Raw genomic sequence first — 25,451 nt, 5'->3', positions numbered from 1 at the left:
TTTATTGTTGTATGGGGGAAAAGATGAAGAAATCAGCAATGAGGGCACGAAGCAGAGGGCTGAGAACCTTGAAAAGGAGACAAAAGGAGGGACAGCAGGAACCTCCCCTGCCCCCACCCTGCCCAGGCCACCCAGCTCAGGCTGCAACCCCAGGCTCTCGTTCCAGGGTCCGTCAAGGCCGAAAGTCCCAGGGCCCCAACCCAGAAGGGGAGATCTCTCTGCTATCCCAGCTTCCCAGCTCCTTGGGGGCGATTTCTTCTCATTCACTGGGCTGGGAGTCAGGCAGACCTGACCTCTGCAGACTTGCTGTGTGTCTGGGAGCAAAGCCTTTTCCCTTTCTGGGCCTCGGTTTCCTGGCCATGCACTGTAAGGCTCAGGAGGCCTCCCAAACTTCTTCTACCTAAACACTGCATGCTTCTCTCAGTGTAGATATATCTCACGTTCACCCTGCCTGAATTCTAGCAGGAGCCGTGCTGCCTTGAAGGTCGCGTCCATGACCTCCTTGGTCAGCCCCGGTAGCGGCCCCGCGCCCTCCTCTGCCCTTCCTGCTGCTCCTTCACGGGGCTGCGAAGTCCCAGGTCCTGCCCCAGCAGAGACAACTTTCTTGCTCCTACGCCGGGGCCTGGCACACATTCCCAGTTAGCGCTCGCGGTGATGCCACTTTATGCACCGGGAAGGCGACACAGACTGAGCCCCAGGCCCCAGGCGAGGCCTGTCCGGAGTCACCCAGAGACCTCCCAGGGAGGGAAACCGCAGGGGGCCGGAGGGCGAGGCCCGAGGACCAGGGCCGGGGCAGCGCTCGGCCAGGCGAGCACAAAACCGGTTCCCACTGGGCGCCTTCCACGGCCCGACACGAGCAGGGGAGCCTGCGGGGCTCTACAGCCCAACGAATTCTTCCACCAGCGCAACGCGGGCCACTCGGGGCGGGGCGGCGGGGCCGCGGCGAGGCGGGGCCTGAGGCCGAGGCCGCGAAGGAGGCCTCTCGGCGCCGCGTCCCCGCTGACTGCCGGACCGGCGCCATGGCGGCGGGCGGGCGCGCGAAGGCCGCGACGCTGGCCCTGAGGCGGCGGCTGCTCAGGTACCGAGGCGGCGGCGCGGGCGGGGCGCGCACGCACGACGCACGCACGACGCACGCACGTCCGGCGCGGAGCCCGCGGCCCCCGACCCCGCTGGCCTCCTCCGGGCCACGGCTCCCGACTTCCTGACAGGGCGGGCGCAGCCGCCTCCCCGCTGCGTCGGCTCCAGGCGCCCCTCGGCCCGCCCCGCCGCACCCCGGCCCCCGCGTCTTCCCGCCCCCTGCCGCACCCCCGCCCCCAGCGTCTCCCCGGCCCCCGCCGCACCCCCGCCCCCGCCGTCTCCCCGCCCCCCGCCGCACCCCGGCCCCCGCGTCTCCCCGCCCCCCGCCGCACCCCTCCCCCACCGTCTCCCCGGCCCCCGCCGCACCCCCGCCCCCGCCGTCTCCCCGCCCCCCGCCACACACACCCACCCACCCACGCCTGGCTCTTACAGCCGCTGCCCCCGCCCCGGGGAGGAGCTCCCACTGGCAGCCCGCCAGCAGGACCTAGGCCTACCCTGAGAGTGACCCCGCAAGGGATCGAAAGTTCAGACGCAGGGTGGCGGTGGGGTCGTTTCACAGGCAGCCTTGAAGAAAGGCCCCCCGTGACCTGTGAGAGGGCTCTCGGTGGGACGAGGGGGAGAGGCAGCTTCTGACTAGAGCTTGGAGCTGGCACCCAGCGGGGCCACGTGTCTGGCTGAGAGGCAGCTGCCTGGTGGGGGTGCCCTCCCTCACACCCATCCCAGTAAGGAAACACTGCCTTCGGGAGCCCCCGTGGGTCTGGGGCGGCCACCTTTTCCCGGCCCCAGGGACTGGTGCGGGCACGTATGGAAATGAATGAGGCCACTTAGCCTTCAAATGACTTAAACAATTCAAGTTTTAGCAACTTCTTACCCCATCCTTTTCCTCGGTTCCAGCCACCTATGGAGCGGGGGACTGGAGGCAGGGAAGCAACATCTTGCTCTTCAAGCTTTTGTCCTTTCCAGAGACTGGGAAGGAGTGGGGGAGGCCAGTGATGGGTGGACCTTCCCTTCAGGTCTTCAGACATGGCTGTCCACTCCTTGCCTGTCCCCACAGCTCTTCCTGCAGACTCTTTTTTCCTGAGGATCCTATTAAGATTGTCCGGGGCCGAGGACAGTACGTGTACGATGAACAGGGGGCAGAATACATCGATTGTATCAACAATGTGGCTCACGGTCAGTATGGTACCTCAGGCTGACGGGGCAGGAGAGGAGGGCCAGGCTGTGAACCTGGTCCAAGGGTGATCGATCCTCAGGTTGCAGAAAGGTGCGGGGGACTTGGGTTCAGCTTACCCAGCATCCATGTCAGAGAAGGCCCAGTCCTTGTGGTGTGGCTGTAGAAGTTTCCAAGCGGTAGCTCTGCTAAACGGGGCAGGAATCAGAGACCTAGGTCTAGGGGTCCAATTCCACCTGAGACCATGGCGAGCTCAGAGTAGCAGTCGGCCCAGCCGTGACCAACAATGCAGCAGGGCCCTGGCCATGTGCTGGGGGTCATGGCAGGGCTTCAGCCCCAGTGACCATCTCAGGTACTGGGCAAGGAAACTGAAGTAGGAACTCAGTTACCCAGGTGGGGTGGCCAGAGCTGACGGAAGGAAAGGGAGTCTGTGACTCAGCAGGCAAATTGGAGGTTAATGAAGAAGCAGCTAAAAGCAGGGGCTCTAGTGCCAGACCACCTGGGTTCATGTCCCTGTCCTCGACACTTACTAACTTTGTAATCTTGGGCAGCTCACTTAATTTTCTGTGCTTCGGTTTGCTCACCTGCAAAATAGACACGATAGTACTAGGTCCTCACCTCCAGGTGTTTTGGAGGATTAAGTAATTTGTGCAGCTTGCCTTGAGTGTGCCTGGCACTTGAGCTCTCAGTGTTCGCTGTTGTCATAATCCTTGGCCGTTGCCAATCAGCATTACCTCCAGCCCCCACTGACTGGTGACGTCAAGCCCACCAACAGACACCCACACCCCCCTCCATACCCCAAACCCCACACCCCTCATATTGTCAAGCAGAAGGCCTCAAGAAGCTTCCTTTAAGACATGGGTTTTCGGGGCCTGCCCGGTGGTGTGCTGGTTAAATTCATGCATTCCGCTTCGGCAGCCTGGGCTTAGCCGGTTCGGATCCGGGGCGCGGACCTACGCACCACTCCATCAAGCCATGCTGAGGCCGCGTCTCCACATAGAGCAACTAGAAGGGTGTACAGCTACGACATACAACTATCTACTGGGGCTTTGCAGAGAAAAAAAGAGGAAGATTGGCAACAGATGTTAGCTCAGGGCCAATCTTCCTCACAAAACAAAAAAAGAAGACATAGGTTTTCTAGATAGGGTTTCTGCCAGAATCTCAGGGACCCTTTTCCAGGTCTCTCTTTCCAGAACTGACATCTCTGTCTCCCGCCTCTGTCCTCAGACTCCCCTCTTTCCTCTCCACCTCTCCCTCCATAACTGCTTCTCCTCCAGCCGGGTTTGCAGATTGGGGCTGGGGGAGGCCCCCTGGGATCGGTTGAGCAGAGCTGGCTGTGTGATGGAGATGGCCCTCTTCCAGTTGGGCACTGCCACCCTCTCGTGGTCCAAGCAGCACACGAACAGAACCAGGCGCTGAACACCAATAGCCGATACCTGCACGACAACGTCGTGGATTATGCGCAGAGGCTGTCAGAGACCTTGCCGGAGCAGCTCTGTGTGTTTTATTTCCTGAATTCAGGGTAAGTGGACCACAGCCAGGCCCCAGCAAGTGGGTGAGACGACAAAGAAGAGAGTTGCTTACCTGGGCACAGCCTAGTGTAGCCGACCAAGTGGGGACTTGGGGAGAGGCAGCCCTCACTGTGCCAGGCACCCAGCTGTAGACCCTGGGCTTACTCTGTCAGATCCAGTTTTGTGGGGGACATGGCCTGCTCTGAGAGGATCAGAGAAGGCTTCCCTCAAGAAATGATGTTAGGCTAAGAGCTAACTAGGAGATAACTAGATGAGGAGGAAGGAAGGGTGCTGCCCACTCCCTCAGAAGTGTTCTTGTCAAGGCTGGTCACCACACAGAACAGCTTGTGCAAAGGCCCTGTGGCTGGAAGGGTCATGGCACCTCAGCACACCTGAGGAACCAAAAGGCAGCCAGTGAGGGAGGGGAGAGGGTGTGAGTTGACGCTGGGGAGGGAGGCAGGGCCCATCACCCAGAGCCTTATTGGCCAAGAGTGGAATCTGTTTTTATCCTAAGAGCATTGGGAAGCCCTTGGAGGGTTTTAATCAGGCAAATGATGTGATTGGGCTGGGGGAGAGCAAGAATGGACATTGTTAGGCGCCACACTAGGAGTGGCAGTGGAGACAGAAATGGCAGATGATGGTGTATACACAAAACCAGCCCAGCATGCCTGGGAGAGAACATTCCAACAAATCATAGGTCGTAGCATTTGGATTATAGTAATGATTATTATCATTATCATTGCCTTTTTTTTTTTTTTTGTGAGGAAGGTTAACCCTGAGCTAACATCCGATGCCAATCCTCCTCTTTTTGCTGAGGAAGATTGGCCCTGGCCTAACATCTGCCCATCTTCCTCTACTTTATGTGGCACGCCGCCACAGCATGGCTTGACAAGCGGTGCGTTGGTGCGCGCCTGGGATGTGAACCTGCGAACCCCAGGCCGTCGAAGCGGAGCATGCGCACTTAACCGCTGTGCCACCGGGCCGCCCTCATTATCATTGCCTTTTACGAAGTACATTCATCTGTCCCCTCAGTAATTTCTAGGAAGTGGAGTTTCCCATCTTCATTTTACAGATAAGGAAACAGCAGTTCAAAGAAAGGAGCTAGCTTGCCCAGGGTCATTCACATAGGAGATGGGGAAACCAGAATTGGAACCTCTCTGGGAAGAGTAGGGAGCTGGGTCTAGGAGTTAGTGCTTCCTTGGCAGTGGAGAAAGGGACATTTGCTGGCTTACTGCACCAGATTTATTCTGTGGATTCCAGTGACTTCCATGTTGCTAAATCCAGTGGTCTCTTTGCTGCCCTTGTGTTACTCTCTCAGCAATACTGACAGTTACCACTCTCTCTGGAAATGCTTTCTGGTCCTGGTTCCAGGACACTGTGTGCTCCTGGTTTTCCACCAGCTTCTGGCCACTCCTCCTCTGTCTCCTTTGCGGATTTTTCCTTCTCTATTCCTCCCGGGCTGGTCCCATGCCATTGTCCTCTCTGAGCCCTCTCCCTACAGTAATATCATCCATTTCCATGGTCTTAAATACCATCCATGTGCTGGTGACTCCCAAGTTTGTGTCTCAAGCCCAGATGCCTCCCACCCTCAAAGTTCTAACCGCCCACTTGACTTCTAGAACATCTCCAATGTCACGTGTCCAAAAGACAATCTAGAGTTGGTTGTCATCTGCCAACACCTGGTGTGGGACCATGGCTGGCTTTCCCTGACATTCCCAGGCACCTCCCCCAGACCTTCCCAAGAGATCATCCCCCCTTACTGCCACATCCACCCTGTCTCAGCTCGTAAATGGCAGCACCATCTGCGTCTCTGCTCAAGGCAGAAACCACACGGCCTCCTCCCAGTCCTGCCTCGTCTATCTCCAGGTTGTCTCCTACCTCTGGCCACCTCGCTCCACCTCAGGGCCCCACCTGCTCTCACCTGCATGTCCTCCTTCTCGGGCTCCTCACTTCCACTTTCATTCCCTTCCTCACTTCCACTTTCATTCCCTTCCTCACTTCCACTTTCATTCCCTTCCTCACTTCCACTTTCATTCCCTTCTACTCCACTGGACCCACACAGCCAGAGTCTTCCTCCTCAGATGGGAACTGAATCATGTCCCTTCTCTGATTAAACCTCCTCAGTGGCTTTGCATGGCAGTGAGAAGAAAATCCCAGCTTCTTCCAAGGCCCTGTGAACACGGCCCCTGCACGTCTCCCCACTTCCTCTCCTGCACTGCCCCTGGCTTCCCTTGTCCTCTCTCGCTTCCCTGAGCACACGGAGCTCTTTTCCCTCTCCTCGGGGCCTTTGCGCATGCTGCTTGCTCTACCTAGAAACTTCCCCCTGAGGATTCAGGTGGTTCCTCCTCATAGAGTCCTTCTCTGACCCCTGTATTAGTCAGCTCAGGCTGCTATAACAAGATACCACAGACGGGAAGGTTTAGACAACAGAAATTTATTTTCTCAGAGTCCTGGAGCCCAAATCCAAGATTGAGGTGTCAGCAGGTTTGGCTTCTTTGAGGCCTCTCTCCTTAGTTTGCAGATAGCTACCTTCTTGGTGTGTCTTCACATGGTCTTTTTTCACGCGTGCATACCCGTTGTGTCTGTGTGTCCCAATTGCCTGTTCGTATAAGGACACCAGTCAGATTGGATTAGGGCCCACCCTGATGGCCTCATTTTAACTTAATCACCTCTTTAAAGGCCCTCTCTCCAAATACAGTCCTATCCAGAGATACTGGGGGTGGGGGGGTTCAATATATGAGTTTTGGGGAACACAATTCAGCCCATAACACCCCCTTATCTAAAGTAGGGCCTCGTCTGGTTCTCTTGGGGCACATATCAAAATGATCATTCTTTCTTTCTTTGTTTTTTGGCTTTCATGACACATACTAGAATATAAGTTCAGGAGGCTCAGGGCCTGTCTATCTTACTGCTTCCCCCCCCCCCCGGGTCCTAGCACATAGAAGACATTTGATAAATTTTTACTGGATGAATAAGTGAATAACTAACAAATGGTGTCCTGAGAATCTTCTTGCTGCTGGAAGGGCTCCTCCTTCCCTCTGGTTTTCTCCATAGGAAGCACGTATCCGGGAGACAAAGCCCTTGAACAGCTGTCTGAGCAGTGCCCCCTTTTTCTTTTCCGTAGGTCGGAAGCGAATGACCTGGCCCTGAGGCTGGCCCGCCAGTACACAGGACACTGGGATGTGGTTGTATTAGACCAGTAAGTGCTGTTTCCAGAAGCCTGGGCCTGCTGTTTGTTGGGATGAGTGAGGCTCTGACTTTAGGTGCCTTGGGCAGGAAGGATGAGGACCTGGCCACAGAGACATCCCCAACACACACCAGGGGGCTCTTTCCCCCGGGCCTCTTTTCTGGGAGGGCAGCTTCTGGGGAGCAGAGAATGCTTTGTAAGGTGGTAAGAACTGGTCCCGCATTTTAGGTGTTAAAACTGTTCCGACACTAGCTCCCATTGTGGCGATTATCTGCCATGCACGAGACCCAGGCCCAGGGTTAGAGCATCATCATATTTAAGATTCATTACAGGGCCGGCCCAGTGGCTTAGCGGTTAAGTGCGCGCGCTCCGCTACTGGCAGCCCGGGTTCGGATCCCGGGCGCGCACCGACTCACCACTTGTCCGGCCATGCTGAGGCCACGTCCCACATACAGCAACTAGAAGGATGTGCAACTATGACATACAGCTATCTACTGGGGCTTTGGGGGAAAAAAAAAGGAGGAGGATTGGCAATAGATGTTAGCTCAGAGCCAGTCTTCCTCGGCAAAAAGAGGAGGATTAGCACGGATGTTAGCTCAGGGCTGATCTCCCTCAAAAAAAAAAGATTCATTACAACCCTGAAGGAGAAACCCCCCACTTTACAGGGGAGAGAACTGAACCCAGAGAGGTTAAATGACCGGCCACTGTGACATAGCTAGTCAGCAGCCTTGCAGGGTGTCTTGCTGACTCCAAGGCATGTGCTCATTCCCAGCCCTGGGACTCGGAGGCTGTAAAAGAAAGGTTGGTCTTCCCTGTGTCTTCCCCAGCTGGGGAGTCCGTGCCCCTTGAGCCTGAGCCCCCTTCCTTCTCCCCCACAGTGCTTATCACGGTCACCTGAGCTCCCTGATCGACATCAGTCCCTACAAGTTCCGAGACCTGGATGGCCAGAAGGAGTGGGTCCATGTGGTATGCACTGCCCGAGTGGACAACAGGTCGGTGCTCGCCCCTCAGCCCAGGTGACACGGCACTATCACTCCCCGCAGGCACCTCTCCCAGACACCTACCGGGGCCCCTACCGGGAGGACCACCCCAATCCAGCTGTGGCCTATGCCAGTGAGGTGAAACACGTGGTCAACAGCGTACAGGAAAAGGGCAGGAAGGTAACCGCGTCTGCATGGGTCCACTGAATAGAACAGTGAACATCGCTTCCTCTGTTGCCAGCCGGGTGCTAGAGGCTGGGAATCCCGAGAGAAGTGGGAACCAGGCCTGCCCTTTGGGAATCTGGGGGCGGGTTACGTGCTCAGCGGAGAATTTAGACAGAGATGTGTCCTGGGCGTTATAGGAGTCCAGGGGTCCAGGCCGGACTGGTGTGGGTGTGAATGAGGGCCCTGGGAGGAGGTGCTACCTGACTTAAGTAATATAAGCTGAGCAGGAGTTAGCCACTCAAGGTGGGGTGGGGAGTAGAGGAGGAAAGGCATCCTACACAGAGGGCAGCCCGCACAGAGGTGAAGAACCATGTCAGTGTGGGGCCATGTGGAGGCGGGCAGGACCCATATGCCAGATGACCACAAGTGCTGTGCTGAGGGGCTAGAGGCCACAGGGAACCTCTGAAGGGTTTTAAGAAGAGAGTAATAAGACCTGGGGATGCGTGTGAATGGTGCCAGCCTGAGGGCAGGTGACCTGGGGAGACTGTGAGGCCGACCCAGGGCAGGTGCAGAGACAGGAGAGAGGCGTCGTGCCTGGAAGGGCAGTGGCTCAGGTGACAGGAGAGGGGGTGGTTAGCGATTGGTCTGAGGGCTCGGGAAGGCTTCCCTGAAGGAGTGACAGCTGAACACAGGATGTACAGCAAAGCCAGGCAGCCTGCGAGGCCAGAAAGGTTGGCAGAGCCAGACCAGGGGAGCCTGGCCTGTACGTTTCAGGCTCTGCACCCCCTTACATAAAACCAGAAAAGAGGTTGCTCTGATGGCAACAGGGGTGAGAGACCGGTTTCCCACCCCATCAGCCTTTCCCGCATCCCAGCAGAGCCTCTGAAGCAGCTCCAAGGCAGGACACAGTTTGGAAGTCATGGCTGTGAGCAGAAGGGGTGATTGGATTTTAAACACGACAGCGAAGAGCTTAGTGTCCGGGTTGAGGCATCACCCTGGTAGCCAGTGGAGGGTGGACTGGAAGAGGCGTCCAGTTAGAAGGCGTCTGCAGGAGGCCAAGGCAGAAACCAGCAGATCTGCCAGGAGGCAGGAGCGTCCAGGTGGAGGAGAGTGGATGCGGAGATGTTACAGAGGTAGAGTCAGAGGCTGTGCTGACTGATGGAAAAAGGAGGGGGCTGGTCCAAAGATGGGGGCCAGATTTCTGTCCTAGGTGGGAGGGATGGGAGTCACCAGATGGGGGCAGAGAAGGAACAGGATTACGGGGGAGAAATCAGTGGATTTTGTCTGGGGCATGCTAAGTACAAGCGGTCTGGAGGCATCCAGGTGGTGACAGTTGGTTTGGGGCCTGAAAGAAAACTGAATCACAGACTTCAGATGTGATGTGGAGCCCAAAGTTGGGGCATAGCGAAGTCGGTAACTCCTCCTGCTTAAACCAACATTAGCAGGGTGCACTGAGCTTGCCACTCAGCACCTCCACAGTAGTGTTCGCAAAGTCCTGTCTCATCCACAGATTGCAGCGTTCTTCGCAGAGTCTCTGCCCAGTGTGGGAGGGCAGATCATTCCCCCTGCTGGCTACTTCCTGGAAGTGGCAGAGTAAGTAGGTGGGAGGGGCTGCCCCAAGGAGGGCAGGGCTGTAATGGGGTTTTCCAACCTTTGTTCCAAATTCCAACCTCAGCCTGGCCTGTTTGCCAGGATTTTCAGACAAAGCCTTGAAGAAATAGTGGCCCCAAGAAGGCCAGCCATCTGCCTAAGGCCCCCACCGTACTGCTGGCAGATCCAGGATTCAGAGTCCCAAGACCTCCCAGCTCCTGGTCTGATCCCTCTTACCACAGTCCCCCATCAGCCATCTGTCCTCTGCCACAGGCACATCCACAAGGCCGGAGGGGTCTTTGTCGCGGACGAGATTCAAGTGGGCTTTGGCCGAGTAGGCAAGCACTTCTGGGCCTTCCAGCTGCAGGGGGAGGACTTTGTCCCTGACATTGTCACCATGGGCAAGTCCATTGGCAATGGCCACCCTGTAGCCTGCGTGGCCACAACCCAAGCTGTGGCGAGGGCATTTGAAGCCACCGGCGTCGAGTACTTCAACACGGTGAGTGAAGGCTCCAGGGCAAGGGAGTGCCATGGGTTCTGCTGGGTCCCAGAGAGTCTCCTTTTCTTAATGAGCAGAGGCCACAGGCCTAGCACTGTGCCCAGCACAGAGACTTCTAAGATGCCATCCTTGGAGGGTTACCACAGATCAGAGGAAAAAATACACAAAACCTCTTTAAAATTAGCATCAATCCAAAAGCTGTCACAGAGATCATGCCTTATAAAATCTATGGAAAGAATACAAGAGGCCCTCTGTCCATCCCAGCAGAAGCTGCCTGCTGTATGCAGGCCCTGTGCCAGGTGCTGGAGCCAAAGAGCTGACTAAGATGCGTGAGGAACTCGGTCTGTTTGGGTGGTGAATGGTCTTGGGGCAGGGTTCACACTGCCATAGGAGCTTAGAGGAGGGCATGGCTCCCTGTCCTTGGGGTACAGGGTGGAGAGCTTTCCCTAAGTGAAGTGGATCCTTCTGTTGCAGGAGAAGCCACAGCATGTTTGGTGGCACCAGGAAAGCAGTCACATGGTGGGTGAGGAGAGCATGGTGGTCACCAGGGGCTTCATCAGAAAGAGCCAAGGAGTCTGGACTGATCCTGAGGGCAGTGAGGAACCATGGAAGGGTTATAACTGGGGAAAGATGAGATCTGAAATACGCTCTAGAAGGATCTCTGGCAATCAGTATGGAGAAAGAACTGGAGGAAGGGAGACTGGTTCAGGCAAGAGAGGAGAAGACCTAAATCTGGGCATGGGCACAGGGAAGAAGAGGAAGGGACAGAGAACAGGGGAAGAACAACTCACTGTGACTTCTCAAAAAAGAGCCAGTTTGAGGGGCCGGCCCTGTGGCGTGGTGGTTAAGTTCACACACTCCGCTTCGGCAGCCCGGGGTTCACAGGTTTGGATCCCGGGTGCAGACCGATGCACCACTTGTCAAGCCATGCTGTGGCAGGCGTCCCACATATAAAATAGAGGAAGATGGGCACAGATGTTAGCCCAGGGCCAATCTTCCTCAGCAAAAAGAGGAGGATTGGCAACAGATGTTAGCTCAGGGCTAATCTTCCTCACAAAAAGAAAAAAGAGCAAGTTTGAAGTGGGGACTGAAACATGTCAGGATTTGGCAAGATGGTTGAGATTTGGTAGAGAAGGTCATTAAGGGTGAGGGCTGGTGTTTTCAGCAAACCATCATTATATGCCCAGGTGACACATAGACAGAGCCTCTGCCCTGGACACGTTCGCCACAGGGGAAGGGAGACTCATAGACACCTGCTCGCATTGGCGTGGAGAAGGGGTTAATGGAAGTAGTGCATTCGCAGCTCTATAACTGCACAAGGGGCTCCAGGCAGAAGGGTGGAGAAGAGCATGGGACAAGCAGTGGATGCTTCGTGTGGATGGTGAGTCTGAGGAGAGCTGAGTCTGGGAGGATGAGGTGGAATTAGTCCTGTGAGGAGGAAGGGAGTGTGTTGTGTTAAGTGAAGACAAATAAGCCAGTGGAGCATCGTCCTGAGTTTTGTTTCTTTCTTTGTCTTATTTGAAGTGCCCATAGTTAGATTGTGTAATCCTTGGTTCCTGAAAGACTCATCATCTGTCCCTGTGTCACCCTCTTTTAGTTGATCAGTTAATCAGTTACTTTTATTAATGTCATAAGCATCCAAGAGGCCATCATCCCAAATAAAAGTTAGGACCTTGACAATAACCTGCCTTTATCCATATGGTTTGCCCCCAGTCCTATCTGCTTGCCTCCCTTACCCCAGGTAACCATCACTCTGAATCCCGTGTTATTTATTCTAGTTGTTACTAAGGATCATCCATATTGCTTGTCACTGAAGTTCATTTGTTTTGAATGCTTTATAATATCCCATTGTATAAATATACAAGTTTATTCATCCATTCCTGTTGATGTGCTTTGGGCTTGTTCCATGTCTTTTGCTATTATGAACAGGGCTGCTATGAACAATTTGTATAAGTCTCTGTTGAGCATGTACAAGAGTTTTTCTTAAGAATATACCTAAGAGTGGAATTGCTAATCATAGGGTCTGCGTTCATCCTCCATTTTAAGAGATAATGACTTCTGTTCTCCACAGTAGTTCACAAGTTAGCACCCTACCAGCAGTGTATAAGAGATTCTGTAGGTCTACATCCTCATCAACAACTGTTAATTTCTGCCAATCAAGTGGGGTGTAAAATGGTGTTCCCTCGAATCAGCAAATGATCTTGATATGCCATTCCCTGATTTCAAATTATGTGAAACATCTCTTCATGTTTATTGGCCATGTGTTTCCTCTTCTGTGAAATTAGCCCTGAGCTAAGATCCGTTGCCAATCCTCCTCTTTTTGCTGAGGAAGATTGGCCCTGAGCTAACATCTGTGCCCATCTTCCTCTATTTTATATGTGGGATGCCTGCCACAGCATGGCTTGATAAGTGGTGTGTAGGTCTGCCCCTGGGATCTGAACCCACGAATCCCAGGCCGCTGAAGCAGAGCACACAAACTTAATCACTACGCCACCGGGCTGGCCCCTCTTTTGCCCATTTTTTGATTGAGTTACTACTGCTTTTCTTATTTATTTGTGGGAGTTTTTTGTGTCTATGTATATGTATGTGTGTATGTATATATGTGCATTTGTACATATATACATATATATTTTTTTATATATATATATTTTGTGTGTGTGTGTGAGGAAGATCAGCCCTGAGCTAACATCTGCGAATCCTCCTCTTTTTTTGCTGCTGAGGAAGACTGGCCCTGGGCTAACATCCGTGCCCATCTTCCTCTACTTTACATGGGATGCTGCCACAGCATGGCTTGCCAAGCGGTGCGTCGGTGCGCATCTGGGATCCGAACCGGCGAACCCTGGGCCGCCGCAGCGGAGTGCACACACTTAACCGCTTGCGCCACCAGGCCGGCCCCATATATATATTCTTGATACTAATCCTTTGTCAGCTATGTTGTGAATATGTTCATCCAGTTTATAACTTGTCCTTTCACTTCCTTTACATATTTTCTGATGAATCAAAGTTTTTAATTTTAGCATGGTCAGCTACATCAATCTTTTCTTTTATTGACAGTTCTTTTTGTGTCTTAAGAAATCTCTTCCCACACCTATGGTCTACAAGATATTCATGTGCATTTTCTAATAAATATTTTAACATTTTGTTTTGACATGTAAGTCCTTAATCCATCTGGAGTTGATTTTTGTATATGGCTTGAAACAGGAATCACGTTTCATCCTTTCTGCATGTGAATAACATTTTTTTAGCTCCCTTTATTCCCCATTGATCTGACATGCTACCTCTGTTATATAACCAAAGTTAAAAGTGAGCAGGGCTGTTTCTGGGCTTTTATGTCTACTCTTCTGGTCAAGTTGCCTGTCTGTTCCTGTACCACATTGCTTTATTACTAGAGCTTCACAATACATTCTGATATCTGGTAAAAAAGGTCTCCTTTGGCCTGTTTTTTCTTGTTCAGAAGAGTTCTGGCCATTTCTGGACCTTTATTCTTTCATTGAAATTTTAAAGTTATCTTTAAACATTTTATGAACAACTCTGTTGGGATTTTGATATGGGAATTACTTGAATCTATAGGTGAATCTGAACAGAATTTATTTATATTATTGAATCTTCCTATCTATGAACATGGTATACCTCTCCATGTTTTATAATTTCCCCTGTATAGATCTTGTACATCAATAGATTTATTCCTAGATATTTGAAACTTTCTGTCATAAATAGTGACCTCTCTTTGTCTGTCTACTCTTTGCTGCTGGTGTATAAAATACAGAGTTTTGTATATTAATCTTTTATCAACCCCCTTGCTAAACTCTTCTATTTTTTCTAATAATTTGTAGGCAGACCTTTTGTTTCTTGTTTTTCCTATGTAAAAAATCATATCTTCTCCAAATAATGCCAGTTGTTTTATTGCACTGGGTGAGACTTCCAATACATGGTTGAAAACAAATGGTGACAGTGGGCATACTTGTCCAGTTTATAGGAATGCTTATACTACTTGTCCATCTAGGATAATGTTTGGTCTAGGTTTTTATCTTATCTTTTATTCTTTTTTTATCTTTACATTTTTTTATTCTTTTTATATTTTTTATTTTATTCTTTTATTTACTTTTATTCTTTACAAGGTTAAGAAAATTTCCTTCTATTCCTAACTTACTAAGACATGTTATTTTGAATAGGTGTTGAATTTTATCCTCTTCTTTTTATGCATCTATTGAAGTCATTTTTTTCCCTTTTAATCTGTTAATATGTTGAATTATATTTATGAATTTCCTAACAAACTATCTTTGCATACCTGGGACAAATCCAACTGGGACATGGAGTATTATAATTTTTATACACTATTTGCTTATATTTTATTTATGAATTTGGCATCTATTTTCAGGAGTAAAATGTGACTGTCATTGTTTTCTTTTTTTTTGTGAGGAAGATCAGCCCTGAGCTAACATGGGATGCCAATCCTCCTCTTTTTTGCTGAGGAAGATTGGCATTGGGCTAACATCCACGCCCATCTTCCTCTACTTTATATGGGATGCCGCCACAGCATGGCTTGACAAGCAGTGCATCAGTGCATGCCCGGGATCCAAACCAGCGAACCCCGGGCCGCCACAGCAGAGCACACGCACTTAACCACTGCACCACTGGGCTGGCCCCTCATTTTTTTCTTATAATATCTTTGGTTTTGGTATCTGGGTTATACCAGCCTTGTAGATGAGTTGGGAAGTATTTCTTCTTTCCCTTTTACATAAAATTGGGATAATCTGTTCTTTGAAAGTTAGGTAACTACCTATAAAACCATCTGGGCCTTGTATTTTCTTTGTTGGAAGATACTTAATTGCTGCTTCAATTTCTTTAAAAGTTATGTAGGACTTCAAGCTTTTCATTTCTTCTTGGGTTAGTTCTAGTGAGTTATATTTTCCTAGGAGTTTGTCTCTTTCATCTTAGTGTTCAAAATTGTTGACATATGGTTATTGTATCTTTTTTTTCGTGAGGAACATGAGCCCTGAGCTAACATCTGTTGCCAGTCCTCCTCTTTTTGCTGAGGAAGATTGGCCCTGGGCTAACATCCATGCCCATCTTCCTCTACTTTTTTTACATAAAGTAAAAAAAGTTCTTTTTTTACTTTTTTCTACTTCCTCTACATAAGCGGTACGTAGGTCCGCACCCGGGATCCGAACCTGTGAACCCCCAGCCCCCAAAGCAGAGTGCACACACTTAAGCACTACACTACTGGGCCAGCCCCTCTTAATATCTTTTTAATCTTTATCATTATGTTCCCTTTTCATTTACAGTATTGTTTGAGTCCCTTCTTCTCTTGTTTTCTATTCTGTTTTCTTTGGGGTTTGTTATGTTGTTTTCTAATTTCTTAAGACAGATACTTAACTGTTTTCTCTATTAATATAAATATTTAAGCCTATAAATTTCCCTCAAGCACAACTTTTACTGTATCCCACAAATTTTAATATATACTGTTCATTATCACAGAGGTTCTCAAAAATGTGATCCAGACCCTGAGGATCTCCAAGACCATTTCAGGGATCTGCAAAGTAAGAACTACTTTGATAATAATACACGTTATTTGCCTTTTTCACTCTCATCCTCTCACAGTCATGCAATGGAGTGTCCCAGAGGTTACATGATGCATGTGATACCACAGCAGATTGAATGCTGAAACAAATGTGAGACTCCAGTTGTCTTTAATTAGCCCAGATATTTAGGAGATTTGCAAACATGTACAAATAAGGCCACTTCTAATTTTTTTTTTTGGTAAATATAGTTATTTTTCATAAATTTGTGTTATGATAACGTGCAATGGGTTTTTAAATTACTTTTAAATGGCATATTTAAAATTATTATTTTGATGTTAATATTTTTCAAATTTCTCAGTTTTAATTTCTATACAGTAAATATTAATAGATATAACCCATGCAAACAAAAGCTCTTTGGGTTCCAGAATAATTTTTGAGAGTGTAAAGCGATTCTAAGAACAAAAGTTTGAGAACCACTGCATTATCATTCAATTTTAGGTTTACAAATCTTTTTATTAACTTCTTACCAATAACACTGAAGTCAAAGGTCATGTCTTGTGTGATGTTTACTCTTTGATACTTATTCTGTAAAATGTGTTCAGGTGATCTGGTACTTGATTGTTCTACATGTCCTTGAGAAAAATGCATTTTCTCTAAATGTTTGCAGAACTCTGTAAATGTCTCTTAGGTCACACTTGTTAATTGTGTTGTTTGAATCTTCTATATTCTTGCTGGATTTTTTTTCTACTTATTCATAATTGATGGAGCCGGCCCTGTGGCATAGTGGTTAAGTGCGCATGTTCCACTGCTGGTGGCCCGGGTTCGGATCCCGGGCACGCACCAAGGCACCGCTTGTCAGGCCATGCTGTGGCGGCATCCCATATAAAGTGGAGGAAGATGGGGACAGATGTTAGCCCAAGGCCAGTCTTCCTCAGCAAAAAGAGGAGGATGGGCATGGATGTTAGCTCAGGCTGATCTTCCTCACACAAAAAATAAATAGAGAACTGTGTATTCAAATCTCACACTGTAATGAAAAACTGATCGAATTCCCTGTAATACTATCAACTTTTGCTTCATATATTTTGAGGCTATTAAGTATATACATATTTTTTATTTCTATATGTTCATTGGGAATTGAATCTTTTTTTTAATTAAGGTATAATTGACACATAAGATTATATAGTTTCAGGTGTACACAACATAATGATTTGATATTTGTATATATTGTGAAATGATCACCACAGTAAGTCTAGTTAACATCCATCACCACACATAATGACAATTTTTTTTCTTGTGATGAGAACTTTTTAAGATCTACTCTCTCAGCAACTTTCAAATATATAGTACAGTATTATTAACTATAGTCACCATGCTGTACATTATATCCCCAGGACTTATTGATTTTATAACTGGAATTTTCTACCTTTTGACCACCTTCACCCATTTCCCCCACCCTCTTTGTCTTTGTCTTTTGATAATTTGGTTGTTGTGTCTAGGTATGGCACTCACTAGTTTATTCTACTTGGAGTCCATTGAGCTCCTCAGATGTGTAGATTGTTGTCGGGTTTGTTTTTATTATTTTTAATCAAATCTGGGAAGTTTTTGACCATTATTTCTTCAGATTTTCTTTCTTTCCCTTTCTCTCCTCTCCACCTGGAACTCCCCTTTGCATATGTTGGTATGCTTGATTGTGTCCTGAGGCTCTCTTCATTTTTTTCATTCTTTTTTCTTTCTGGTTTTCAGACTAGACAATCTCAATTGACAGATCTTCCAGTTCGCTGATTCTTTCATCTGCCTGCCCAAATCTGCTGCTGAGCCTCTCTAGTAAATTTTTCATTTCAGTTACTTATGCTTTTCAACTCCAGAATATTTATTTGGTTCTTTTCAATGATTTTTCTTTATTGATAGTCTATATTTGGCAAGACGTCCTTTTCATGCTTTGCTTTTTAGTTCTTTTTTTTTGTGAGGAAGATCAGCCCTGTGCTAACATCTGCCAATCCTCCCCCCCACCTTTTTCTTTTCTTCTTGAGGAAGACTGGCCCTGGGCTAACATCCGTGCCCATCTTCCTCCACTTTATATGGGACGCCGCCACAGCATGGCTTGCCAAGCGGTGCTTTGGTGCACACCTGGGATCCGAACCAGCAAACCCCGGGCCTCCCCAGCAGGATGCGCACACTTAACCGCTTGTGCCACGAGGCCGGCCCCTTTAGCTCTTTACATACGATTTCCTTTAGTTTTTTTTTTTTTTTTAACATATTTATAACATTTGATTTAAAGTCTTTGTCTAATAAGGCCAACATCTGGGCTTCCTCAGGGACAGTTTCTAGTGATTGCTTTCTTCCCCCCTTGTATATGGGCATGCTTTCCTCTTTCTTTGCATGTTTCATAATTTTCTCTTGAAAACTTGACATTTTAAATAATATGATGTGGCAACTTTGGAAATTATATTCCCTCCTCGTGGTTTGTTGTTGTTGCTTTCTCTTGTTGTTTGTATAGTGCCTTTTCTGAAAGAATTCTGTAAAGTCTGTGGTTTTTTGTTTGTTTGTTTTTTTGTGAGGAAGATCAGCTCTGAGCTAACATCCATGCTAATCCTCCTCTTTTTGCTGAGGAAGACCGGCTCTGAGCTAACATCTATTGCCAATCCTCCTCTTTTTTTCCCCAAAGCCCCAGTGGATAGTTGTATGTCATAGCTGCACATCCTTCTAGCTGCTGTATGTGGGACGCGGCCTCAGCATGGCCTGAGAAGCGGTGCATCAGTGCGCACCCGGGATCCGAACCCGGGCCGTCAGTAGCGGAGCGCGCGCACTTAACTGCTAAGCCACAGGGCCGGCCCTGTGTTGTTTGATAAAGTCATGCATAATCGCTGTAATCTCTGCTTGGTTAGCTCTCGGTGATCATCTAATGATTAGACAGACATCTCCTTAAATGCCTGGAACCAAGTAGTCTCTCAGCTTTGACAAGCAGCTGTGTTTGTGTGTTGGGACATGCCTTCAACACTCAGCCAAGTTTACAACTCTGTCTTAGCCTTTACTTCCTCCTCCTGCACAGCCTCAAAGTAGGCAGTGGTGAGAGCTTAGAGCTTTGCAGGTCTTTCCTAAACATGCACATAGCACTGGGCATGAACATATCCCTAGGCATATGCATGGCCTTCTAGATTCCCAGGACTGTGTCAAAGCTTTTGTTCATTTTCTTTCTATTGTTCCTCTGGGGTGATCTCGGGGGCAAGACCTATGTATTGTGCTAGTTCAGCATCTTGGCCAGGTCATGATTCTAAACCAAAGATGCTATTACTAGATAGACACTCCACCTTTTAATGAGTTCACAGTTAATATATTATACGATAAGTAGGATCAATCCATCCCTTGTGTCCATTCCACACATAATGTTTTGGACATATCAGAAAGCTGCCTCATAGCAGAATCACCTAGGAAGCTTTTTTATGATCTCAAGTATGGAGCACTGCCTGTACACTTTCAAGATGGTCTACAGGATACCACTACATACCCATTAGAATGGCTACAATTTAACAGACTGACAGGGGCCGGCCCAGTAGTGCAGCAGTTAAGTGTGCATGCTCCGCTTTGGCGGCCCAAGGGTTCGCAGGTTCCGTTCCCTGGTGCGCACTGACGCCCCACTTGTCAAGCCATGCTGTGGCAGTGTCCCATATAAAGTAGAGGAGGATGGCCACGGATGTTAGCCCAGGACCAATCTTCCTCAGCCAAAAAGAGGAGGATTGGCATCCCATGTTAGCTCAGGGCTGATCTTCCTCACAAAAAAAAAGACTGACAATTCCAAATGTTTTTGACAACGTGGAGCAACTGGAATTTCATAGACTAATGGTAGGAATGTACTATGGCACAACCACTTTGGAAAACAGTTTCACGGTTTTTTATAAAGTTAAACATACATTTATCATAAAACCCAGTAGTTCCACTCCTAGGTATTTACCCAAGAGAAATGAGAATGTGTGTCTACAAAAAGATTTGTTATAATTGTTCATAACAGTTTTATTCATAATAGTCAAAAATCAAAATAACCCAAGGGTCCATCAAGAGGAGATTGGATAAACAAATTGTGGTATGTCCATACAATGAAATACTGTGTAGCAACAAACTACTGATACACATAATAATGTGGATAAATTTCAAAAACATGCTGAGCAGAAGCAGCCAGGCACAAATATTCTGGGATTCCATTCATATGAAATTCTGGAAAAGGCAAAAGCAATAGTGACAGAAAGCAGGTCAGCAGTTGCCTGGGCCAGCAGTGGAGTGGGGCACATGGAACTTTGGGGAGTGATGGAAATGCTTTATATCTTCATTGTGGTGGAGGCTCCAGAAGTATATACATTTGTCAAATCACACTGAACTATACACTTTAAATATACAATCATGCATCACTTAACGAACAGGATAGGTTCTGAGAAATGCCTCACTAGACGATTTTGTCATAGTGCGCCCATCATAGAGTATACTGACACAAACCTAGATGATATAGCCTACCACACACCTCAGCTCTATGGTACTAATCTTATGGGACCTACCTTGTCCTCATATATGTGGTCCTTCATTGACCAAAACGTTGTTACATGGTGTCTGATTGTATGCAGTTTATTGTATGTAAATTATCTCAATAAAGTTGATGTTTTTCTAGTTTTTTTTTTTTTTTGCTGAGGAAGATTTGCCCTGAGCTAACATCTGTCACCACCCTTCCTCTATTTTGTATGTGGGCTGCCACCACATAGCCACTGACAAGTGGTGTAGGTCCGTGCCTGGGAACCAAACCTGGGCCGCCAAAGCAGAGCGTGGCAAACTGAACCACTAGGCCACCAGGGCTGGCCCAAGTTGATATTTTTTTTAAGATGTAGTTTGAAAATAAATAGGGGCCAGCCTGGTGGCATAGTGGTTAAGTTTGCACATTCCACTTCGGCAGCCTGGGGTTTGCCAGTTCGGATCCTGGGCGCAGACCTACTCACCGCTCATTAAGCCATGCTGAGGTGGCATCCCACATAGGAGTACAACTCTACAGCTGTGATACACAACTATGTACTGGGGCTTTGGGGAGAAAAAAGAAAAAAAAACAAGATTGGCAACAGATGTTAGCACAGGGCCAATCTTCCTCAAATAAATAAAGGGGCTGGCCCCATGGCCTAGAGGTTCAAGTTCCGCATACTCTGCTTCAGCGGCCTGGGTTCACAGGTTCAGACCCTGGGTGCAGACCTACACCACTTGTCAGCCATGCTGTGGTGGCAACCCACATACAAAATAGAGGAAGACTGACATGGTTGTTAGTTCAGGGCTAATCTTCCTCAGCAAAAAAAAAAAAAAAAAAGATGATCTGCAGGAGACACCCCTGCTTGTGACTCTGCAGCACACGTCCCCATTCAGACACCTGCAGGGCCAGGTGAAGGGAAGAAAGTCAAAGCACTCAGAGTGCCTGAAGGCGACAGCTGATGCCCAGTGTAGTGTGATAGGCCAGGTTTGTTGTAAGCTGGAAATACATATGTTTGTGTAAAGTCTCTTAGTTTAAAACATTAGCAGCTAATTCAAAATTTTTAATAATGCCACACAAGCCAAACAGAATGACTCTTTATGCTGCACATGGCCCACAGGCAGCCAACTTGTGGTCTGTGCCCTAAAATCTGCCCTGGGCTCAGCCAGCAGTCATGAGCTTGAACCACAGAGTGACACTTCCTGGGTGTGGCCCTAGCACGTTGCTCTTGACCCGCCTTGGAGGAGGTGATGGGAACTAATCCAATGTGGATCTGGGCCCAGCCCATGAGATGGGGCCCCAAAGCCTCTGGACAAAAACCAGCTCTATGGCAGTGCACAGTACACCCTTTTCTCCAGTTCTGCATCTTCTCGGGGCTCTTACTGCACCCCTGACCTGGACTGCAGTCACATTAGCAACCAGAAAGGTGGGACAGACCATGGGGGCCTCAGGAGAACCCCATTTACTGCTGATCACTCTGAGCCCTGAGGGCTTCAGGCCTGTGCTCTCATCACTGCCCTTGGAATGTGTGGCAGTTGTGCTGCCCTCACCCTCACTGGGGCATGGCCCTTTGTTGGGTGTCTGATGTGCCTTTGTCCCCCGACTCAGTTTGGGGGCAGCCCAGTGTCCTGTGCTGTGGGGCTGGCCGTCCTGGAAGTCTTAGAGAAAGAGCAGCTGCAGGCTCATGCCACCTGTGTGGGCAGCTTCCTGATGGACCTCCTCGGGCAGCAGAAAGCCAAACATCCCATCATCGGGGACATCAGGTGAGGCTCGGGCAGCAGTCACCACTAACTGCGCACCTGTCAGGGGCCAGGCATGGTTTCTTCTTCTACCTCATAACCACCTAACCAGCTGGGATGGGGGAATTGTTATCTCCACTCTACAGAGTAGGAACTGAAGCACTGAGAGGTGCTGTTGCCCAAGATAGTACTTCAGTGGGGGGCGGGGGGTGAGCCAGGATCAAACTGAGCTCTGACCACTAGCCTTTCCTCTGTCCACACCAAGGGCCCCCTCGCCATCGTAGTTCCTTCTTGAAACTGTTTCACAACCCTGAGAGTTCTTCTGGCTCTCAGCCTCCCTAGGAGGCAAAGGTACAAGCCCTGGTGGACTTTCCAATGTGGGCTTGGCTGAGGCCCAGAGGATACGAGCTGGCCTGTGGTCCCTCAGGCTGACCTCCTGAGATGTTGCCTTCTGCTCCAGGGGCGTTGGGCTCTTCGTTGGTGTGGATCTGATCAAAGATGAGGCCACAAGGACGCCAGCAACTGAAGAGGCTGACTACTTGGTGTCCAGGTACTTTTTCTTGAGACAAGCTTCCTTTGTGGTGTTTAGAGCCCTGATGGAAGGAGCCTCCCCTCTTGTCTCTCCTTTCATCCACTGTGTTCCCAGGCACTCTAGGCCCACAGAGAGTTGACTGAAGGAGGCGGCATCTGGGCTTCTGAGCGGGGAGGGGGCAGCCAGTCTGTGTGGCCCTGTCCGCTCTGCCCAGTGCCTGGCAGCAAAGCCTTCAGATGGGCACAGGCCGATCGCAGCCTGAGCAGCCGCCTCTGCTGAGAATGCCGAAGCTGGAGGGGCTCTCAGTCCCAGGCAGTCCCAACATCGTGACCCAGGCTGCCCAAAGGAAGCACCTTCTCCAGAGCCACACTAGGGTTGTGGCAGAACCAGACTCTGGGCTCCCCATTCCCAGAGTGACAGGTCTTGGGGGAATGTGGATGACTCAGAAGCCCCTGCCCCAGCTGTCTGCATGTTCTTTCACTTGAACCCAGGCAGGAATTGAGCCTCAGGACCCTCCCTCTTCTTGTTTGTTTGTAACTCTCTTTTTATCTCCACTCCTCACTCCTACCCCCTTCCCGCACCTTGGAAAACCCTTCTAACGCTTGACGTGTCCTTATTCCAATTGTGAACCTTGCATCATTCTGTGTTTCAAATTGACGTAAAACGTACTGATGTAAAAATCTTTCCCTCCACTTGGTTTTTGAGACTGACCCCTCCTAAATGGCCGTCCAGTCCCTGCCTTCTCTACTGGCCAGGCACATGGCCAGCTCACCCACCCATTCCCCCAGGGAGTCTCTCAGGACTCAAGCATTCAGAATGGTCAGTGGGAAGGAGGGAGCCAGATCAGCAGCGAGCCTGACCTCCTCCACCTCACAAACACCCTGGTGGTTTCTCCAGCTGAGAGGACACTAGAACCAGGGCTGGGTCTTTCACTTGCAGTCACCCTGTGGGTGGCTGGGTAGGATTCTGGATTTGAAGTCCAGACCTTGTTCTTTCTAGCACAGCCATAGTCAGTGCCAGGAAGAACAGGATGGGAGAAAGGAGCCAGAAGGCAGACTGAGGACACCCCGCTCCCGGCAAAACTTAAGCAATATAATGAATAAAAAAAGGGATGGGGGTCAGAGAGTGTAAATACAATCACATCAGACCCCTTCTCTCAGTGGCCAATATACCTTTCTAGGTTAAAAATGTAAATATGGAATATTAAAAATGATTCTTAGGTACTGATGTTAAGGAGAGTAAAGTCATCTTCCTTAAAGCAGAAATTAAAACTGGGTAGTTCTCTGGGACTGCAAGAGTCCCTGTGGGCAGGAGCAGAAACAGGGTTGGCAGGGAAGTTACTGAAGCTAGGTGAGGGCTACATGGGCTTCATTACACTACTCTGTAAATGTTGAACCTTTTCCATATAAAAAGTAAACCATACACATCACAAACCCTAAGATCAAAAATACAGGGAGGCTTGCTGTCCACACTGTCGCCCTGTGGCTAGTCCTGGGCTGACCTAGACTGGGGCTCCACGTATGGATGAGGCAAGGCACCTGCTCTGGGGAGCAGGCTCAGGGCCAGTTGTAGGGCACCCCAGGCAGGGGGCCATTGATGCTGGGCCACAAAGGATGGACAGGAGCTTGGGAGGGGGTAGCCAATGCCATGTCCTAGTGGGAACTGCCCTGTGAGGGGCTCCAAGGGCAGTGTGGCTGGAGCCCCAGCCACGAGGCCAAGGCCAGGCTGAGGAAGGCCTTGAAGGCCATGTGAAGGGCCTTTGGCTGGTGGGCAGCAGGGCCCTGCTGTGTCCTGTCCTCACAGGCTAAAGGAGAACTACATTTTGCTGAGCACTGATGGCCCCGGGAGGAATGTCCTGAAGTTTAAGCCCCCAATGTGCTTCAGCTTGGACAATGCACGACACGTGGTGGCAAAGCTGGACGCCATCCTGACAGGTGAGCTTGGAGCCCAAGGGGCAGCTGACCATGTCTCTAGAACCCAACCTGAAGTCACTAGCTAGAACCTTCCAGCATGCCCAAGGAGGGGGCACAACAGCTGAGCCAGGTGTCCTCTGGCCAGCGCAGGGAGCAAGGAGTGAAATAGAGAGAGGTCCTCCTGGCCCAGGCCTCCCCTATTCCTGCCTGGGCCTGGAGGGCTTCCTGAGAACTGGGTAGGTAAAAACTGAGCCACCCCCCCACCCTGCCTGGGCAGGCACCCGTGTGGGGTGCAGGACTAGGGAAGCAGGGCTTAGGTTTATCCAGCCATTAGAACTACAGTGGGAGACCCGGTTATGTGTCCTTAAAGCCACTGTGAGATGTGGCTGGCAGGACCTTTATGCTTTGCTTGAGGCTAGGGTCACCCTCAGCTGCTGAGTGGCTGAAATGAGATTTGCACCAGGATTGAGTGAATGCAAAATGCAATTCTTCTCCGCATTCCCAATCACCTAGAAATGATGTCAAGGTCAGCCCAGCGTCTCCTCCAAATCCATTTACAAATTAATCTTAATAAGCAAAATCCTATCTCCTGGTAGAGATCAGAGCAGCCCAGCAAGCAGCCCATGTCTTTCAGCTCTGGGTTAACTTTACTGCTGCCCCCAGGGCCCTGAAGCTAAGGGAACCCAATTCCTACTAGACACAATCAGAGATGGTGCGAGACCTGCTGGCGGAAGGGAGGGTATTTGCCAGCAGGCTAGGGGAGGAGAGGCTGACTAGGCACAGGACTAGCTTAGGTTTCCTTTTCAGAGGCTTCAGTTGAGCCTGGAAGTCACAGGCAATCTGAGGGCTGGCTTTGTCCTTTCAGGAGATTGTTGCTGACCCTGTAGCTGGTGGCCCATACACATGGGTAAAGGGTGGGACATGGGCCTGTCCAGGGGGCCCAATATCCAAACTGCCATCCCAGAAGCTTGGACACTGAAGGCAGCAGGAGTCTTCAGAGGACAAAAGTTAACCAGCTTGGGTGGCTCTCTGGTCTTTTTCAGACATGGAACATAAGGTGAGAAGTTGTGAGA

The 25,451-nt window shown here is 49.6% G+C and overlaps 1 protein-coding gene across 3 annotated transcripts; it reads left to right on the top strand.

Annotated features, from left to right (window-relative positions):
* Nucleotides 1-1,019: 1,019 nt before the first annotated feature.
* PHYKPL (5-phosphohydroxy-L-lysine phospho-lyase) lies at nucleotides 1,020-24,502 on the top strand. Of its 3 annotated transcripts, XM_058547341.1 has the most exons (11): nucleotides 1,020-1,078; nucleotides 2,132-2,250; nucleotides 3,611-3,770; nucleotides 6,884-6,958; nucleotides 7,825-7,912; nucleotides 7,990-8,106; nucleotides 9,602-9,684; nucleotides 9,955-10,180; nucleotides 21,803-21,957; nucleotides 22,394-22,483; nucleotides 24,269-24,502. In XM_058547341.1, exons 1-11 carry the CDS (start codon nucleotides 1,020-1,022, stop codon nucleotides 24,462-24,464), a joined length of 1,368 nt encoding a protein of 455 aa, XP_058403324.1. In that variant the 3' UTR covers nucleotides 24,465-24,502. The 3 variants fall into 3 exon arrangements, with proteins under 3 accessions (XP_058403324.1, XP_058403315.1, XP_058403307.1); XM_058547332.1 differs by lacking the exons at nucleotides 21,803-21,957; nucleotides 22,394-22,483; nucleotides 24,269-24,502 and adding an exon at nucleotides 10,655-12,761; XM_058547324.1 differs by lacking the exons at nucleotides 1,020-1,078; nucleotides 21,803-21,957; nucleotides 22,394-22,483; nucleotides 24,269-24,502 and adding an exon at nucleotides 10,655-12,761 and having other exon boundaries at nucleotides 1,526-2,250.
* The last annotated feature ends 949 nt before the right edge of the window (nucleotides 24,503-25,451 follow it).

Source organism: Diceros bicornis, chromosome 1 (assembly GCF_020826845.1).
Source record: "Diceros bicornis minor isolate mBicDic1 chromosome 1, mDicBic1.mat.cur, whole genome shotgun sequence".
Classification (NCBI taxonomy): Eukaryota; Metazoa; Chordata; class Mammalia; order Perissodactyla; family Rhinocerotidae; genus Diceros; species Diceros bicornis.
Note: the sequence above shows the minus strand (reverse complement) of the source record. Positions and strands in the feature narration are given on the sequence as shown.

Coding starts and splice junctions, on each gene's coding strand:
- PHYKPL (XM_058547324.1), top strand. CDS start 2,070: ATGGGTGGACCTTCCCTTCAGGTCTTCAGACATGGCTGTCCACTCCTT. Junction 8,107..9,601: donor TACAGGAAAAGGGCAGGAAG/GTAACCGCGTCT, acceptor TCTCATCCACAG/ATTGCAGCGTTCTTCGCAGA. Junction 9,685..9,954: donor TACTTCCTGGAAGTGGCAGA/GTAAGTAGGTGG, acceptor CCTCTGCCACAG/GCACATCCACAAGGCCGGAG.